General features: G+C 36.3%; 1 protein-coding gene and 3 long non-coding RNA genes across 5 annotated transcripts; 1 reads left to right on the forward strand and 3 right to left on the reverse strand.

The window, feature by feature from the left end:
- The first annotated feature begins 614 nt into the window (after positions 1 to 614).
- Positions 615 to 2,770, forward strand: LOC113673280 (uncharacterized). Its single transcript, XR_003446410.2, has 2 exons — positions 615 to 656; positions 2,075 to 2,770. It is a non-coding gene; the product is annotated as an uncharacterized LOC113673280 (long non-coding RNA).
- A 691-nt stretch (positions 2,771 to 3,461) lies between these two features.
- LOC113673282 (uncharacterized) lies at positions 3,462 to 5,027 on the reverse strand. Its single transcript, XR_003446411.2, has 3 exons — positions 4,893 to 5,027; positions 4,306 to 4,352; positions 3,462 to 3,876 (listed from the first exon to the last, which is right to left on the reverse strand). It is a non-coding gene; the product is annotated as an uncharacterized LOC113673282 (long non-coding RNA).
- A 1,895-nt stretch (positions 5,028 to 6,922) lies between these two features.
- On the reverse strand, positions 6,923 to 12,955 carry LOC113673254 (uncharacterized). Its single transcript, XR_016182210.1, has 5 exons — positions 12,815 to 12,955; positions 10,335 to 10,422; positions 8,994 to 9,132; positions 7,751 to 7,816; positions 6,923 to 7,358 (listed from the first exon to the last, which is right to left on the reverse strand). It is a non-coding gene; the product is annotated as an uncharacterized LOC113673254 (long non-coding RNA).
- A 983-nt stretch (positions 12,956 to 13,938) lies between these two features.
- LOC113673253 (uncharacterized) lies at positions 13,939 to 17,530 on the reverse strand. 2 transcript variants are annotated; one of them, XM_089191362.1, is made up of 5 exons: positions 17,440 to 17,530; positions 16,107 to 16,213; positions 14,976 to 15,237; positions 14,434 to 14,551; positions 13,939 to 14,161 (listed from the first exon to the last, which is right to left on the reverse strand). In XM_089191362.1, the coding sequence occupies exons 2-4, from the start codon at positions 16,195 to 16,197 to the stop codon at positions 14,479 to 14,481; spliced, it is 426 nt and encodes a 141-aa protein (XP_089047488.1). In that variant the 5' UTR covers positions 16,198 to 16,213; positions 17,440 to 17,530; the 3' UTR covers positions 13,939 to 14,161; positions 14,434 to 14,478. The 2 variants fall into 2 exon arrangements, with proteins under 2 accessions (XP_089047488.1, XP_027045438.1); XM_027189637.2 differs by lacking the exon at positions 17,440 to 17,530 and adding an exon at positions 16,963 to 17,272.
- Positions 17,531 to 18,907: the final 1,377 nt, after the last annotated feature.

The raw sequence follows: 18,907 nt of genomic DNA on the forward strand, positions 1-18,907 counted from the left end.
CTTCAATTCCCGTTGCGACTGTTCAAAGTTCCGTCTGTGCTGACTCTGGCTTTTGTTGTTCAGTTTCGAAGGGATCAGTAAGATCAAAGATTAAAGAACAAAAGTTATCTTAATCGTACCACAATGCATACAAGAAACTCTCATTTGCGAGAATATTAATTGTACCACCAATTTTTATTAAAAAAAAAAAAAAAAAGTTTAATTTTTTGAAAACTCGACCCTGAAATCTTGGTGCGAACATTTATGCTTATGTATATCTGGAAAACTTTTATTTTCAAAAACCATTACCTTATGGACAGATGACGTCGTAGAAATTCATTCTAAAACAAAGCATGAAAATGGTTAAATATGCAAAAGCTCTGAAATATTAAAAACTGTCTGTGATTAGGGAAAAAAGCGCAAATTTTGAATTTAAAGAGAGGTTTGAAATAAAAACTGCCAGATTTTATTGGATGCTAATTTAAATTGATCTTGTTCTTATCAAACATTCTAACGAGCGAGCTACCGCGTTACTTAGATGCAAGATTCTTTCTGAGACCTTTTAAGATTCCCCTTGGATAATCATTTTACCAAACACATTGGAAAAGCTTACAGAGAAAACCTGTTCGGGACGGAAGGAAGGAAGGAACTCTTCACGCTGAAATTTACATTTGCAGGTAGGGAGTAAACGAAGACAAAAGTCATTTTGAAGAAAAAAGGGGACTTTTAAAGAGTGCAACGGAGCTTCGAGAAAATGCTGATTACATTTCTATTGTGTACAATGATGCTACTTTTCTAGCAACCGTTTTTTACATGTCTAAGCAGAAAATAGAAAAAATCTTTAGTACTCCTTGAGTTGGCAATAGGCACAGTTATCATTCTTATTATTAAATCAATTCAAAGACTTGTATCAGGAAGTTCGTAAAAGAGTTCCTGCTGCGACGGTTATTTGCCGTGGTTATTCCATTTCATCAATATTTTGTAGATATAAGAAGAAAAAGATACAGCTGGAAATGAAAACAGTCATGATACATGAAACAAAAAAAATAGGGGTTCATATAGGGTTGTCTAATGAAAAATCTCTTTAAGATTTGGAGTTGTGACCATTGAACCATCAGAGAACCTATTGCTTATGGCCGGACATCTGGAAGTCGATCAATTTTTAATTTAAAAAAAAAGCCTCCTTCTTATTCTTCTTCTTTTTATTTTTATTTCCGGCGGTCAATTCGCCTTGATCAAAACGCACTCAACGTAATTTAAGAGCGATTTTTCATTTTATTCTGAGAGCTTCTGTAAAAGCGGGATATTGAATCTGCACTGCAGCCACTTCCCTGAGTTACCTTTTCCTGAGGCATTAATTTTCAGAAAACTGTCAGGGCGTGTAAGGTTCTTTTTATTTTTCTCCTTTACAATGTCCATATGAATTGATGATAAACCTTTTTTCTTGCTTCCAAGTTCTCTCCCGGCTTGCTTGCTCAAACCCTCCCCTTAAACATGGCAACTTTAAAACACAGCTTGATGAATCACCTTCTAGAGAGTTTTCTTAGTAGTAATCAACCGTGTTTTTTTAAAGTTTTCTAAGGCAGTTGATATCTTTTTCATGATGTTTTACACATATTTGATACGGAGAAAATTTTTTTCTCAAATGAATCCTTTGTAATTATTCCTGTAATTACGCCAGAAGATTCTCATTGGCATATCTGAGGCCACGAGGAGCCCTATACAGATATTGCATTTATCAGTGCTACGATATGAGAAAATGTAGTCATATCACTGTCCCTAAATTGTTGTTTTGCACTGTTTCAGATTGCTTTATATGCGAAAAAAAAAAAAAAAAAAAACTTCTCCAATACCAGGCGTTTTCAAGCGTTCATCGTAAACCAATGTCATAAGATTTAGATTGATTTTTATCGGTTGAAATCTTGGTGAGGGAAAAAAAACCAATTCTTGATACGAGGGCGGGTTTGGTTTCATGGAAAAAAAGTTAAAATCATCTTCGCGAGAGTCGGAACTTAACAAGAAGCGAGATGAGTTAAAGCTATAGAAATCGAGATAACGACCTCTGTTGAGCAATTTTTTGGCATTATTATCCTAGGTCCAGTATCTGAAACACTCTCCGACAGAATTCCCCGATGAAGTCCTGGATCATTTTCTTGCTGCTGGCTTCGCTGGCCATATACAGTAATGGGCGCACACGGTTTCGCATGGTCGAGTTTGATCAGGCAGAGGAAAAGAATATGATGTACAAGTCTTGCATAAGGCAATGTACAAAAGCATGTGGGCTGTCTGAGTCCTGTCGGAGAACAACTGACAAGCAGGCGCTGTGCATGAATGGTGCAGGCGATGATAAGCTTGAGTGGGAAGGCTTTTTGTTTAATAATGAAATGATCAAAGCATGCGGTAATATTATCGCACCGATGATCAGCCGGCGCGAACCGAATCCCGGGCCAAGACAGCATATGGATCCATACGAGCTTTTGCGGCTGATGGACATGTAATAATCTAAGTTTTTGTCGAGGGAAGACGTTATCATGTTCCTTTTTTAAGTAGAATTAGCGGGGAAAAGCTTGAGCACTTTTTACAGCTCAAGGGGAAATTAATCGGAAACCTCTCATTTGAAAAATAACGTCACTTCAATTTAGTCTTGCTTTTGTTATAAAATTGTTAAGGAATGGATTGGGCAAATTCCTTTGTTTACTTTAAGTTGTACTTATGTTAGACAGACATGACCAACCTGGAGTCAAGAGCAGTGTTTTGTGGCTCTTAAAATTAAACTTAAGCCACATACTAAGATTTGGATTTCTTAGACTATCGTCAGTTCGACTTGATCGTGCATGACAGCTTCATGACAGTCATCCCGTCATAATCTCTCTATAACAGCTCCATATTAGCCCTTTACACCCTTAAATCAGTATGCATATTCTCCATACTGTTCTCTATACATTTCTTAAGGTGATGACAAGGAGAATTTGTGTAACAATCAAGAGCTTATTTATTTGGTGATCATTTCCTTTATTCTCATGACCTTAATGTTTGATTCAGGGGTGATATTGTAAAGAGAAATTAGATGCTAGTCACTCTTAGGGGTTAAGGGGTTAAGGTCAGAGAGGAAAAGATCAAGAACATATCCATCTTGAATGAACAGGGTAAAAAAACTTTGGTCACTTAGCTGGTCTTAGCTTTGGGTGCTCATCGAGGGGACAAGATTGGGGCTCTGTTATACTAAGCCCAACCCCTGACATTAATCCCCACCCCTCCCTCCTCCCGTATACCTTTTCTCCCGTCCCTGAACTGGCAATCAATGTTTTATTATCATCTAATGAACGGACCAAAAAAAACAACTCAAATGTTAAGGGCCGGTTATTGAAACAACGTTTAGCCGTTGTTCAGCAAAACTGTGTTCTAAACTATCTTTAATTTAGCTGAACTTTTATCTGAACTTTCCTCTTGGTGAAGAGTATCAAGATCAAGGCGACCAAAAGTTGGCAGTGGAAGGACATTTATTTATGAGATCAACCCTCTTATAGAGAATACCGTAAAAAGGCCCACTGCCTGCGTAAAACTACAGTTTGGGTAAACCTCGTGTAAATAACTGGCACTGAGAGTTTACATCATAATGTCAAGAATCCAATACCCAAGACCTGAGGGAAGTAGAGGAAACGAGCATAGCCTTGTAGAAAGAGACGTACGGTGAGCTGATCCCGAGAATAATCATGATCTCGAGAGAAGAAAGGGCGTGTGTCACATGAAAATCAGTTTCTTCAAATACTCATTTCTGAGCAAATGCAATGAGCTATTTTATTCCGTATCTAGTTTCTCTAGTAGATTTAAACCAAGTTTAAAATGCTGACATTGAGTTCCTGTCGTAACACCAGGACGATGGGACAAAATTTGTATCTGAAAGAAGATAAAACCAGTTTAGACAATTGCAATATATATAATTCAAATGATACAAATGTACATTTTTGACTAAATGACAGTTTTTAAAAATACTGATATCTTTTGTTGTTCGACCCGAAGGCAGGGAATATGTTTCTTCCGGTGAAGAGCAAAATCATTTATCGTAGCCACCTGTTTTATTTGCAAGGCAAAATAGGAGTTTGAGAAAGGTTTTTAGGGCTATTTAAAGAATTTCAAGTGTACATGCATGTCTTCACATGCATTGTTTAGCTGCTCTATTCCAAAAACTGACGTTGAAAAGCCGTTTTATTCTCTAACACACAATTTACTGGACCTTGCCACGTGCTGGTTGCCACACGTTTCTTCCTGCTCCCGGGGTGACTACTGTCACTCAAGGAGAAATACACTGTACTGTACTGTACTTACGGGCAAATGGTCTTTATTTTCCTATTTTTTTCCATAACTTTATATACCTGTGCGTCAAAGAAAATGGCGATGGAATCGTATTAGTCGGTGAAATATCTGAAAGCGGGAATATGGAAATGGACAAATGGCCATCAAAGGCTGCTCTCAACAATGATTCATAAAAATCCCAACATTGAGTAGACACACCTTATTCGACGGCTTGCTATGCGAGGATATTTTACGAGTTCCATACTATTTTTTTCGAGTCCGTAATTGTGAAGGAATTACGAGAAATGAGCGAATGATCAATTTTCCGATCGTGTATCAAAGCCGCTATATCGGATTGATAAGTTTAGGGAAAGCCTGGTACAGAGAAACCAGTGAGGGGGAGAGCGGGGGAATGGTGGGGAGAGGGGAGGGGTAGTGGAGTCATTTTCCCCACCACTTACCTTATAATTGTACAGGCTAAGGTGAACTTTGTACGGCCCTAATGATTGTGCCCTAATTGCTTTGAATTGAACCTCCTTTGAACTTTTTCTGCGTTATCACGTATTTCTAACGACATGAACAACCATATTTGAACAATAATTCTAGCTCGTACTTCTTACCATGGACTTTTTGTTGGCTTCTTTATGCATATTATACATTTGCATTCCACGTCACCATGCTTAACTGTTACCACGCCTATATCAAAACCTTTTGGTGGACAATGCCTCGAGCCACACACATCGAATTCACAGTCTGTGAGGAAAACATAGTATAAAAAGTTCATCTCCTAAAGGCCTTTTTTTTTTTAAAGTAAATTTACGTCTCTATCGACAATGATATCACGGCTAAACTGACCAATCAGTTTACACGAACCGGACTTAATACACCTGACTGACTCTATGCTAGCCTCTAATTTTGACTTCCGCTAAGGTTGTCGAGATATCAGTCACTACTACCGACAGCAGTCTTTCTCAGGACCACCCTTTTCTCGCCTAAACGATCAAATCACACGATCACATGTTCCCACCGGGTTCAATTTACTCTTCAATTTACCATTTACTCTATTTTTCGACTAAATACTGAGCAAACGAAGGCACGTAACCTTTTCCCAGTGCTTGTGGGACCTACACGTCCTAACTACAAATCTAGTAAATATAAATTTAAACTACAGATCTAGTAAATATAAATTTAACTATACCTTAACAAAAGGGAGGTTTATGTCAATGATAGATAACATGTAAGCCAGAATTTCTCATTTCAAAACTTTCATTTCCATTTCATTAAACCTTGAGGTAAGGCTTTATACAAATGAACAAGCAGAACTGGAAAATGTAATAGGCGTAGAACTTCAATGAATTTCAACTACGAAATTATTGATCAGGGACCGCCTTACCAGTATTTCTGCAATTATTGTTGTCAGACAGCAAAGTAAAGTGATGAAAATTATGTACGCCATATTCTTTTTCAAAAATATTTCGTCGACCTAGTTTCGAGAGGAAAGGAGAGGGAACGATCAAAAGTGAATGAAATTCAAATTAAAAAGACATTTCCAGGTCCATCGTGATAAATTAAAGAGAAAAATCATGGAAGGAGCCGACGAGGAATTTGGATGGAAACTAGATATGCTTCTTTGGCCTTCCATGGGGATCCTGGAGATTACCAATCTTCGCGATGACGATGGACGAACGTTCGAAACGTCAGCTTTAGAAAATCTTTGCGGTGGTAAATTTACATTATCGACTCAGTTGATGAAACCAAATTATCTTGTTTAGACAATTCAGTGTTTACATTATGTTTACATATCACATGAAATGTGTCTCGGCAAACGTTTGTTTAAAACTTCAAGCCAAAAGTTTGAGACCAACACGGAAAGAGTTTGTGACCATCTCAGAAAAAGTAAGCGGTATATAAATTGAAAAATTACATTAGCAATAAATGGTGAAATACAAGAAATTATCTTATATGTGCAAACTGGAATCAATATTTATAATATAGGAAAAAAATTTCAGAATACTGTACCTTTGACAATTTACAGAATAACTCCAGATCGTTCGTTCTTTCCCCGAATCTTCTGAAATATATTTGATCTAAATATGTATTCAGTACTACTATTTATACATAAAAACTTTGGGAATAATTAATACCAATATCGTCCAAATCCCTTAACGACAAATTAAAGCACTAATGTCCCTTAGCGACATTGTAAAACTGATTCGTCTAAAAATAAAGAAATGCATAAACTTGGAGTAATATACGGAAATATTGATCCCAGTATTTTGATACACGTGATCCGAAAATTTTAAAAGCATAATTTTTCTTCTAATTGAAAACCAAACATATTATGTTCAAAAACGTGTGAAGTGTTTTATCTTTTATAATTCATCATCGGTCATTTAGTTCTTGATTAAGAATAAAACTCACAATGATTATCTTTATGAATGATTTTCATTTTCTCAATTTCTATAGTTCAGCATAATTGGACGATCTCCTTTGAATAGCTCATTGAAGCTTGCCAAGATGTATTTCCATTACAAGTAATTAGCAGATACTATGAATAAGTAAATTATTACTAATGTTTTATAACGGACAAACCCGTCAAAAGAGGGGAGGAGCTTACTACAAATAACTTCTGCAAGCCATGTTAATTAGCTTTTTAGCAGATCCTCAGTTGCTTGACTCATTTGTCGCGATGTTCTTGAACGCACGAAAACCGAACTGAGAAAGTTAATGGCTTGCGTTCGGAGTAAAAGGAGTTGCCATCTTTGAGGGTTGATTAGGAAGGCTGTAGGTACGTTTCTGCTTTCAAGTGGCCGAATACATACAAGATGGCTTCAGAATTCGTGCGTTTTCAAAAAAAAAGAAGTCGCTTAGTTACACGTGAGGGAGCATTTTCAATAAAATACAGAAGAGGCCATAAAGTGTTTGCATCAAACCCACAGCAAAAGTTTCTTCAAACGAATATTTGAAGGCAACCTCCATATGCTACTTTTATTATAATCTGGTTCTACAATAATTCTAAACTCATTTTAAGTTACATCGCACTGTTGTCGAGCCACACTAAAATGCGAGAGGTATGAAACATATGTCTGAAAGAAGAAAAAAACCAGACCGAAAATTAAAACACATTTTATGTCTTACTTGACATCTATATTAAGTCCTGACTAAAAATAATAATGATGTTAATGAAAAGCACATACACACACAAAGAAATTGTCTTTTTTTTTTTTTTTTTGTCCTTTGTCTTAAACTTCTGTAAACGTGAAACCGTCATTCTTTTTTCCAATTAAGACCGTCTGGTTATGTGACACAGTACAATGCTCATTTTTTGCATCCAATTTGAGGGTGATATTGAAAAGACTTTACTATTTATTGGAAAACTAGCGGCCTTTATTTTCCTGGTAGAGAGAGCGCAAAGGGAGCCTTCAGAAAGTGACTAATTAGGGGTAGCTGGTGAAAAATAAAATCATCCTCATTATACCTTGCTGTAGTTTTCTTACAGGCAAATGATCTTCATTTTCCCAGCTTATTCCATATCTTTTCATACCTATGCGTTAAAGAAATAGAATCGTATCAGGGTTTATGAAAGAGCCAGGGTAAAGCTGGGATGAGCACATGTTGCCATGATGCACTACTCTTTACCATGGTTCATGAAAATCAATATTGATTAGTGTAGTTCACAATGAAAATCTATCGCAACCCTGACAAAAGCATCCCATTCAGTTTCTCACGAGATTTTTTGAGGCACAGCCTGATTTCGTTTCAGCCAAAGAAAGGTAAAAAAAAACCCGTTCTTTCTTGAGTTGGGTAACATGTACCCTGATGACAAATTTTAGGAAAATATTCCATTGAAGAGCTAAGACATGTGTTAAGATCGTTGCATAGATCGCCATTTTGAACTATTTTGCAAGAGGAAGATCACAGTTTGGCTTAAAAATATTCCCAAACCTCCAAACCAAGATTACATAGTCTTCAACTCAGATTTCTGTTCAACAAGTAATCCACGTTGTGACAAGCAGTTTTAGCAAGAAAATGAAAAACTTGGAAATCGTTCTTGACATTATTAGAACGCATTGATTGCCAACATTCGGAGCGGATGTAAAACCATGCAAATAATTGTGAGATTTTCCCAGGAAGGTAGGCGATATGGTCATTTCTTACAACCACGTGCACCTTCTTCGTAAAGGCTAAGGCGAACCTAAAGACAACTACTGAAGACAATTTCATCGAGTTAACTGACCCGGCTGATAGCGAAATTGCCATAGAAACGGCTCGCCTTAATTATATTTGCATTTGCATATATTCTTTTTTTTTCCGTTCTATTTATCTATTATAATATTATAGCGATTTAACCAAGTAACTTCATTTGTTGTAGCTTGGTTTTCTGTTTTTTTTTCTTTTATAAGAATTATTCTTTCCATTTCGGTATTTTAATTTCGCATCTTAGTACACTTATTATAGTAACTATCAGGTTTATATTTATTTCTCTTCCGTAATTTGTTACTGTAAAATTTTTATTAATCTGCGTGAAACTACTGCTCTCCTCGACTAGCTGTTGCTATCTACGAGCAGCAGATGTCAAGCTGTAAATATACTAGTATCAATAAATTGAATTGAATTTAACTGAAGCTGTCAGCTTCAAATAGGTGCGAGACTCTTTTCTTTTATCATTCATTTCCAACAATATTAAAACAGTTTCTTACAAGAGATTATTGTTTTTTTACCATGCAGGAGGTACAGTTGTTGGTTTCTTGACACATACGAGGCATTTGCATACCAAGCCGCCTTCTTTTTTCGTTACTGTGGCTGTATCGTAATATTTTTGCGGACAGTGCGTCGAGCCGCACACATCAAGGTCACAGTCTGTGAGGTAAACACAAATCACTATTTTACTTCGTTGACTGTATAAAAGAGACTCAGCACTCATTTCCTAGTTTATTTATAATTTGGTTTCACCATATAAACTGAGGAGTTTTACAAGAGTTCCAGCCCTTAGAAAAGCCGTAACTGCGCACGCGTAAAATAGTGATAATTTCATCATATGTGTTTGATATCGCAAATCAGCTATTGACATGTTACTCGCCTTTCGCGTCACTCTGTTGATGCAAGGAATGGCAATGGAAAGTGTTCATCATTCTCAATGCAAAGTCGTTTATCGAACTTTCTCGTCGGTAAAGGCCTGTGGTGTTTGAAAAATAAACACTCCATACATGGTTGCTTTTATAGATATGGAATTTCTCCTCTCGTGCCTCACCCGTACGCTGCGGCGCTCATTTGAATAACATCAAATCGAACACTTGAAGAGAAATTCAATATCTACGCACCTCCATGTATTATTCTCCTTTTATCAAGGGAATGGGTGATGCAGACATGTTTTAAACATAAAAAGCAGACGTGAAATTCCCACTTTGAAGCTTTTGCTTCGCTCTCATTTCAAGGACCTTCAAGAAATGATTCATGTGATTGAACAAACAGAACTTTAAAAAGTAACAAGTGTTGAAAGGACTTCGGCGAAGAGACTGTTTTCTTTCCTTACGAGAACCCAAACAATTTACCGAGCATGCAATGAGAGATGGAAAAGTATTGAAGCTTTTCAAAAATCATTTGATTGAAAAAACTATTACAAACTTAAGTCAGTTCCAATGCTAGAGATTAGTCAATCATATATTCTTTCATTATATGGTCAGCAAAATTTTCAACCGTGATACAAAATAATGCACCGTCAGGCTGGCAATTGCAACTTCTCCAAAATTGGACTGGAACAATTGAACAACCAAGATCGTTCACAAAGCCAACCACGAGTGCTCGATACAAAAGGAATTTTAAATCAAGGGAACAGCCATAACAATGGCATTTTTTTGCGGCACGCAACATCTTACATAATTATTTTTTCTCTTAATGAACTACGAAAAAAAAGTTAAAAAAATTAAATTGAGACTTTTACCTAAAAGGGCACTTGCATTTTAGTCATGATTTTATAACAATAATCTTATATACGATGGCTGATTTATGTGGTTTGTGAGCTGGTTAATGGAAAAGGTTTATTGATTGGAAAAACGCCTTACCTAACCCTGCTATTATTGTTGTTAAACAGCAAAGGAACGCAATGATAACAATAATCGCCATGTTCTCCTTTCAAAATACTTCGTTGACCTAAGCGAGAGAAGGAGACAGGAAACGATCAAGAGTGAATAAAATTTAAATCAAAAGAAATTTACAGGTCTTAAGGGTGACAAAAAGAAACAAATTAGCGGTCGAGGACTTAGGACAAATACTCGAACCCTGATTCTCGGGCTAGGCACGTGGATCTTCATGGCAATATTGGTTATACAATGTGAATAGAAAATAGAAACACATCAAGCATTTTGAGCTCCATACCTCTAACAGAAAGGGACAGGAATTTCGAAAGGCTGATGGGGAGGGGAGGGGAGGGGAGGGGGGGAGCCGTTTAAACACTTGAAAATAGACAATCGATACCAGACAGATGGAAAGTAATGTTTACCTTATAGAAAAAAGGCTGTTGGAATATTTACCTTTTGACAAACGCCACCGTACGTTCACTCATCCAATTCTCTCTCTTTATCTTTTTAAAAGTGTATGCATTTTAAAGCGCTCGTTATGTATAAGCCCCTTAGTAATTATTTGCTCAGCCACAATCACCATCGATTGCCAAAAGAAAAAAACTAGGATAGTCCAATAATACATTTGCATGCAGAAATTCAGAATAATTTGGTGCTTGTTTTGAAAGTCATTATTTGAAATCATACAATTTTTCAAGAAGAGTGCAATTGCTTATGTGAAAAACCTTAGGTATTTTAGGCTTCAAGGTTGTTAAAACAGCTTTCTTAAAAAAAACCTGAAATTCCCTCCTTCGCTGTTTAATAAATTCTAACGAGAGGATCTCCCTTAAATTACTCAATAGGGCTTAAAAAGATGTCTATTCATTATTTGTGATAAGCAGATGGTTAAAAATTCAGTAGAACATCATTAAAAGTTTGTTATGATGGACACGGAATAAAGAAGGGGGAAGACCACTCTATCCTAAAACAACTTGAATACACATACTAATTAGCTTAATGGTAGTTGCGTGAATGTTTTACCCATTTATCTTGACTCTCTGACACATTATTTTTCTTGAACACGCTGAAAATACTGAAGTTGGCATAGTGTATATTATCCGTCAATCATACACAATTTCTTCATTTCATAACTCAATTGAAGTACGTCGCGCGCAGACTGGTGCATAGTGCTGACTAGGCTTACTCTGTACAGATGATTATAATTACCAAAGTACGGTTCAATTCCGCGCAGTCGAAGGAAACAAAAATGGTTTCCCGTTTCGCTTAGGTAACGAAAGAGCGTGAATTTCTTGGATTGAAAAGGAGGCTGTTGGATAAGTGTGAAATAATAACTTGAATAAAAATATGAACAATGACAACTATAACAAAAATGCGACAGAAAAGTAAGTTTGGTATGACAAAATTAAATGGTTATTTAGTTTATAAATTTTATATAATTTCTATCCTATCAATCTAAGACTACTTATCAAAGTTGAAGTTAACCCGAACTTTCGAAAAACATCTTGGCAAAGATCTAGTTTTTTCATCGCATTGTTACAAGACGATAAAGAATACCAATGGAAACACAAAATACCCGAGCAGAGATATAACAGCATTCAAGAGTTCTACTTATCTGCGGGAAAGTGAAAAGAAAGCGAAATGGGTATTTTTTTTTTTAGCAATAATACCTTTGCTGGAATGGGAATTATACGACAAGGTTTTCACAGGTTTAATTTACGAGTTTCTGTTGATTTATTCCCTATTGTCAGGTACAAATAGCATGCCTGGTTTGCTCTCTTCACACCAGCAAGACATGTTTAGGTAAACCAGGTGTAACGGGATGAAACTCAGCAATGGAATACTAAAAACTTAATTTTACCAAGGGTTCAAGTACTAACTAACTTTCAACGGGTCGCTTTGATTTTAAGTCGACATTAAGTCAGCAACAGTTTAAGCAACTTCAAAGGAAAAAACAATTTCAAAACGTGATTGACGAAACAGCTTTAAAACTTGTTTTAGCTTTGGTATGAGCGGTGCATACGACAATATATCGCTGTCACTGGAAGTGGTAGAATATTATTTGCCTTCACTTCCATAAGTGTTAATTATAATTTTAAAAAATTTCGGCTCTCGTCGTGTTCGAGGGTTTTGTCTTTATTTTCTTGTTCTTTACCAATCTCGTTTAATGTCAAAGTTTTTGCTCAAATTCAAGCCTGGTTCCGCGTAATAACGTCATTGTTTCAACTGACACTAGCATTAAATTGTTTATTGTAAATCCACAAGTTTCAAGATGATTTAGAAGGTCAGCTTTAAGCCACTCAAGGGGTCAACCGTAGATGTCCCGTTCTTGGACGAACTTTGTACATTAAGGAAAGGGGCAGATAGAGAGGAAGCGACGGATACAGTCACATACATGTAGTACTAACCTACATTATCCTTCGTCAATTGCTGTCGGAATAAAAATTCAGATTACCTAAATTATTTACCTGGTGAAATATCCTTAAGAAAGTTTCCTCCTTGTTCTGTAAACCAACGGTCGGGAGCTTCTGGTTGTGAGTGCGGCTTGTTTTTAAAGGCAACGCAATGAATAAAAGTTTACCAATTTTATAGTCTCCCGTAGACGTTCTCTGCTGGCGAGTTCTTTTCTTGTGCGAGACAGCACTTTCATTGTTTTGACGGAAACATCCTTTATGTTGCAATTTGCTTGTCTCAAATACAAAAATTAACATTTTTACGCATTTAGAGTGTCATTTTTTCTCTCTCCGTCGATAGTCTGATCATTCAGTCTTTATTCTAGAATGTTTATGTAAATAACTAGTAGAAACTCTAATATGCAGGTTAAAAAAGCCAATTAGAAGTTTTAGTTGGGAATCGCTGACAAAAGAGATTTTTGTAATCTGCTGTTACCAACTCAAGAACCTAAAAATTGTCATATTTCGTGATCAGGTCCGGAAAAACTCATAAATATCGCAGCAATTGCTTCCTAACTCAAGCCACGATAAGGAAGGAAACCAGCTGGAAACTGATATCAGTTTTTATTAAAACTTCTCGCCCCCGTTGTAGCTAGCAGAGCAAATTCAAACATTTGTCATTCTCAATGACCTCACGTAGCGATCATACAATTGGTGTGTAATAGCTTTTTGAGTATAACTTGCTCTCCAAATTTTCGACCTGAGATATATTTATTAGCGACTTTTTTTATTAATTTTCGAAAAAAAGTAAATTCTGTTGTTTTAGATAATCTGGTTTGCCCATGCTTTTCTTTTAAACTATCACATGTTCATCCGATTTTTGTCTTCGGGCCTGTCTTCATTGGATTTATTACTTTGAATGATGAGTTTAACAAACGTCTTCCGGTTCATTTCCCCCTAGCCAGGCGATTCTCATGAAAAAGAGATAACTTGTGAATATCAAGTTTTGAAAACAGTGGTAAAACAGCCAAAATTACTAATTTTGACTTCCTCCACTCATTTTTGTTCTCGATGGAACACACTCTTTGTTCAAAGAAAGCTTTTGTTGCCTTCTGTTAAAAAAATATGCAACCCTAAGATCAAGAGTATGAAACATAGAAATTGTATGTCGACTGAAATAAATAAAACAGAATGACTCGTTGCGGTCCACGGCAGAGATTAGACTTTATTCTCTATTTATAGTATTTTAAAATATCACGAACAACAACATTGACGACAAAGGGAAATTAATTGAAAAAGCCACCAATCAGGAAGGCTTTGTCTAAGACATGACATTGAGCTTTATGTTTATTTGATTGGCTGGGCAATGTCCATTTTAACTGTCCCAAAGGTAATGTACAGATATCTACGCACTCGGAAGAACTGCAACAAGACAGAAAAAATATTAACTCAACTCACTAGTCTTTACTGTCGTAACAAACTTTTTAAGGCGCGGGAAAATGAGGGCGGCTACTTCGTGCTTGGTTTAAGCTTTGCATCTGATTGGTCGAGGGAGTGGCGCGAGTTTTCTGGGCCAATTACAGAGTAAAGTAATGAAAAACCAATGCCCCGGATAACTTTTGACACTCAGTTGAAAACTATTTTATTAGGAAACCACTCAGTTGTACTTGTAAGAATTTATTTTTCTCGCTCACCTTAAATGCTGGATTAGTGATGCTTTTTCAAGAATTGACACCTGTTCATTCATAGTAAGGACTTTCACCTTCCTCATAGAATTCTGGTTCAAAAAACCCATCCCCGTCAATTCCGTAACTGAAATAAAGAAAGCCAGAAATATGTTTCTCTTTAAAACAAGGCACACTTTAAGTGGACGCACATAGGATGCAGATTTAATGAATCTAACAGAGTCAAACATCAAACAAATGGAGTGTTTTTCGATTAGGTGTCGTAAAATCACAACCGAAGTTATTTCAACAGCCAACCATAGGAATAGAAATAACCTTTAAAAAGCCCATTAGAACTCAAAGCAAAACGCGCCAAACAACCTAAAGCGCGGGAAAAAGCGGACAATCAAGTCGTGATTGGCTTTACTTTTTAAACTGATGTGTTGAGAAAGTGGCACGAGTTTTCTGGACCAATCACATAGCGAAGTAAAGCGAAAACAAAACAATCCCAGATTGCTTTCGACATTAATATTGAAAATTGCCCTAACATACCGACTGGGTGTAGAACTTACTCTATAAAGTGAGACACGGAAAATCTCTCCGGTGGACATTCGTATTTAGGGCATTTACATTCAGGAACTGATGTCTCCTCAAGTTCCATGACAGCTTCCTGTCCATCAGAACACGTGATCTGGTCATAGTACCTCTCGCAAAGAGGTTCACACATGAAGAATGAATAACCTTCATTGACCACGCATTTGCATTTGTATTGGCAATCCTGAAGGGCAACTGACTCTCCAGGGTATACTGGTTTGGCTCCATGCATGCAGAAACCTACAGAAATCAAGTGGTAAGAAACTAAATTAGGTTGAACTTCTCTCACCCACGATATAAGCAGGGTAATTTAGTGTTATTAACTGAGTTATAACGTAAATTGGCCACCGTAAAGAGTTTAAAGGCTGACGTTTCGAGCGTTAGCCTTTTTTCAATCGCTCTGACGAAGGGCTAACGCTCGAAACGACAGCCTTTAAACTCTTTAAGGTAGCAAATGTACGTTATCAACTCAGTTGATAACACTAAATTACCTTGTTATACTTTCCCACCTACGCAGCACCACGGTTTCTTTAGAAACTTACCCCCCCCCCCTTTATTCAAGATATAAATAGTTTACACCTATCATTTGTGAAGCTTGGTGTAAGAAATAGCTTCAAAAACGGTGAAATTCTACTTCAAATTCAGAGACAAGTATCTGAGGGGGGAAGTCACCACAGTAGATTTTCCTTGCAACTTAGTTTTTATTATGAATGCTATAAAAAATACATTGCACGGCGGCGAAATTTCTAAACCTTCACCTTACTTGATAGTTCTGCTATAAAAGGTTTCTTCAAATGGTAAACTCTTGCGGTCACTATTGAAAAATTTAGACTATGAAAGCTTCTGGTATAGGTCTCAAAGGACATAAAGATTTATACTTTCACTGAAAGGCCTCTACGGAATATGTGATATCAAAGAAAATAGTGGTGTCATTTTTTTTTCTCTTAGTGATATTTATGGTTTTTGCATCTCGTTCAATCGCAAGATGAAAGTTGATATGAAGAACTGACATGTAGGTTAAAAAAATTTTGCATAGAATACGGCTTGGATTAAATCCTTATTAATCTTTATTAAATTGCTAGCTATTTCATGACAAGAATTAGCATTACCAGAAGAGGAAGCAATGGTAGCTGCTGACGTCATGGAGAACACGGTTATGGAAGTAACCAATAGGATACAAGCTGACAACATTGATAACATCGCTATTCTGTTTCGTCTGCAGATAAAATAGAATCAAAGGTTGAGTGGATACGCAAAAGATAGTCGACCAACTTCATGCGTCGTTTTTGGGGAAATTTATCTCAATAAAATGAAATGAAAACCTTCAATCTGAATTTTTCCAAAGAGTTAGTTTGAGGGAAGGTCTACGAACTAGTTCGATCTCCTCATGGTAGAAATACTGTCAGGCGGTTACTTCTTTAAATTTTTCTTTCCTCAAAGTTCAACGAGAGGCAAGTGCCTAATGAACCACTGAAATCATAAACAAGGTTTTTTTGGCCGTCGAATGAACTGAGTTTACACGGTATGCCGCAGGTGCAGTGAACAGTGTGTCTCCCACGAAGCACAAGGCCGGTAGAATTAATTTGAAAAGACGGAGGAAAAACTAAGGCAACCGAAACAAGAGATAAATTTGCCTCATATTTCATTGTCAAAACTATTAACAACAGCTTAGTAACATAAAACAAAGGCGATGCTAATGAAATCATGATCCTGCAGGGCAGTATATCAAAGTGAAAATGGTATAATAAATGTAAACGTTTGAGAAAATTAAAGTTTGCCTAAGTCTTCCCAACTGGATGTAGATTTCGCAATGGACAAAAGAGAAGGAGCAAATCAATACACGTTAGAAGTCCGTTTTACATGCACGAAATTTTAGAAGTGAAAAAAAAAAAATAATAAAAAACAAATGAAATATAAAAAATAATCCAAACCCTAAGACATGAAATTACCGATGAAACAACCAACCTGAAAAATATTAGTGGAGTCTGAAGTAACCCTAAGTTGAAAACCAGGATAAAAAGATACTTGATGATGAAATCGTTCACGGACGAACGCAGAGATAAGCTTTGTCTTGATGTGTTTTTTCGTCCAATAAATATTAGTAAAAGTGCTTTGTTGCATTCAGGTACTTGGTGTCAAATTTGAGATAAGAGCTTTTAAAACGTTGCGGAAATTTGGCCATAAAAATAAAGAGAATGAAAATTCGTGAATGGCTGAGGCTTTTAAAGTTCTGAACTGTTCTTGATGTCGTTTTGGGGATTTTTTATGTTTTTTTTGTCATTTGTGACATGTTCATGGGTTTGGCTAATTGCGAATTAATGTACGAAAAATTAGCTAACTTGCAATGGGAAATATAGAAGAAAAAGAGAAAAGTTGATTAAAGTAGGGATTTCTTACAATAGCAAGATAATTACCATAAAGAAAGTCAAACTTTTAACTTACCAACCGAAGAGATACCAGTGAAAGCGCTTTTAAAATTCTGTCAGACTGCAACTAAACGAACTCTCGGCGCAACTTAAACAGTACAATGAATGTTTTGAAATAACTGGCATGTTTTTGTATATTTTCGTGCTATTAGTTATTATAAATGAGCTTACTGACGCAAATTTGTTGTTCTGAATATATGTACACAAAGTTTTCGATAAAAGAGATCTTGGTAGAAACGATAATAAAAAAGCAACTGCCGGACGCAAATTAACGCGAACAATGAAAAGGCCAATAACATGGAACTACGCCTAAGGAGGTAATTAATTAAGTGCCTTTATTCCGTGAAGGAAGCTTTGAATTCTCATAAATTTACTGAATCTAGGAATTTTCATTTATCTAACTTATGCGCTTTCGGTATTTTTCCGCTTTCGTAAAATTAAATATTTGAATTTTCATTCTTAAAAGATGTTTTTGCCATTTCAAGAGTATCAGTCGACCGTACGTGTGTGTTTTTTTTTTTTTCTTTTTATTTTTGGAAAATTTCAAAATATTTGTTGTCAAAATCACCACAAGAACACAGTTTATCAATTTCTGGAAATGTCATCAGCTTGATTACAGACGGTCAACAATTACGTGCGAACTTATCGCTTGACGTTGACAGACGCAGACTTGGCACTTTTAGAACAATGGCCGGCTACATTTAAAAGTTTTTTGAAATGCAAATATGTGCACGAAAAAAAAATTACGTAAAAATGTTTCAAATATGATCTTATCCAATGCGATAAAAAAGGAAAAACAACTTTAATCTTTCAGGATATCTTTGCTTCTTTTAACTTAAGTCTCTTACTTTTTGTTCAAAGGTTATCAGAGTGAAACGAAAGGAAAGAAAAAACCATTGTGAATTTATACAGGAAATACGCAGTCTGTTTTAAAGGAGAAATTCCAGTTATTGACACATCTCACAGAATTAAATTTTTATGAAGGGAAGTGTTGTAATCCCTTCTTTAAGCCAGATGTCAATGTTGGTTTTTTTTTTTTTTTTTTTACCCTAAATTTTAACTTAAAACACATAAGGCGACAATTTGCGGTGGCTTATAAGTCGATGGTGCAGGGAGTAGCGGCATTCCGTCTCGTGTGACAGGAATAGTTTTTGCTAACATCTTCATTCCTGCATCCAAAATCTTGTCTCCGAGATAAAGGCTACAAATTCAAACCATCAAAGGGCTTCGTCACGTCTCTCTCAACAGAACTATCGTTTAGAGTACCTTGTAGGAAAGCGTGGTAAACTGGAGTCTATGAATACCACAAAAAGCTCAGCTGGTATTTCATTATAGCTGCCATAGGTTTCCGCTTTCGGTGAATCCTCAGGATTTCTGTTTGATCGCAGCAAGATCACTCCTGGCAAAGCCCTGCTGTTGCGACCCGGAATCTATGGAAAGATTGTCTGCCATTCTCTATTGGAAGATCCCCTTTGACCAAGGTA

Source organism: Pocillopora damicornis, chromosome 13, assembly GCF_964200805.1.
Source record: "Pocillopora damicornis chromosome 13, jaPocDami1.2, whole genome shotgun sequence".
NCBI classification, from domain to species: domain Eukaryota; kingdom Metazoa; phylum Cnidaria; class Anthozoa; order Scleractinia; family Pocilloporidae; genus Pocillopora; species Pocillopora damicornis.

Coding starts and splice junctions, on each gene's coding strand:
- LOC113673253 (XM_089191362.1), bottom strand. CDS start 16,197: ATGTTATCAATGTTGTCAGCTTGTATCCTATTGGTTACTTCCATAACC. Junction 15,238..16,106: donor TACCATTGCTTCCTCTTCTG/GTAATGCTAATT, acceptor TGATTTCTGTAG/GTTTCTGCATGCATGGAGCC. Junction 14,552..14,975: donor TCCGTGTCTCACTTTATAGA/GTAAGTTCTACA, acceptor TCTTTATTTCAG/TTACGGAATTGACGGGGATG.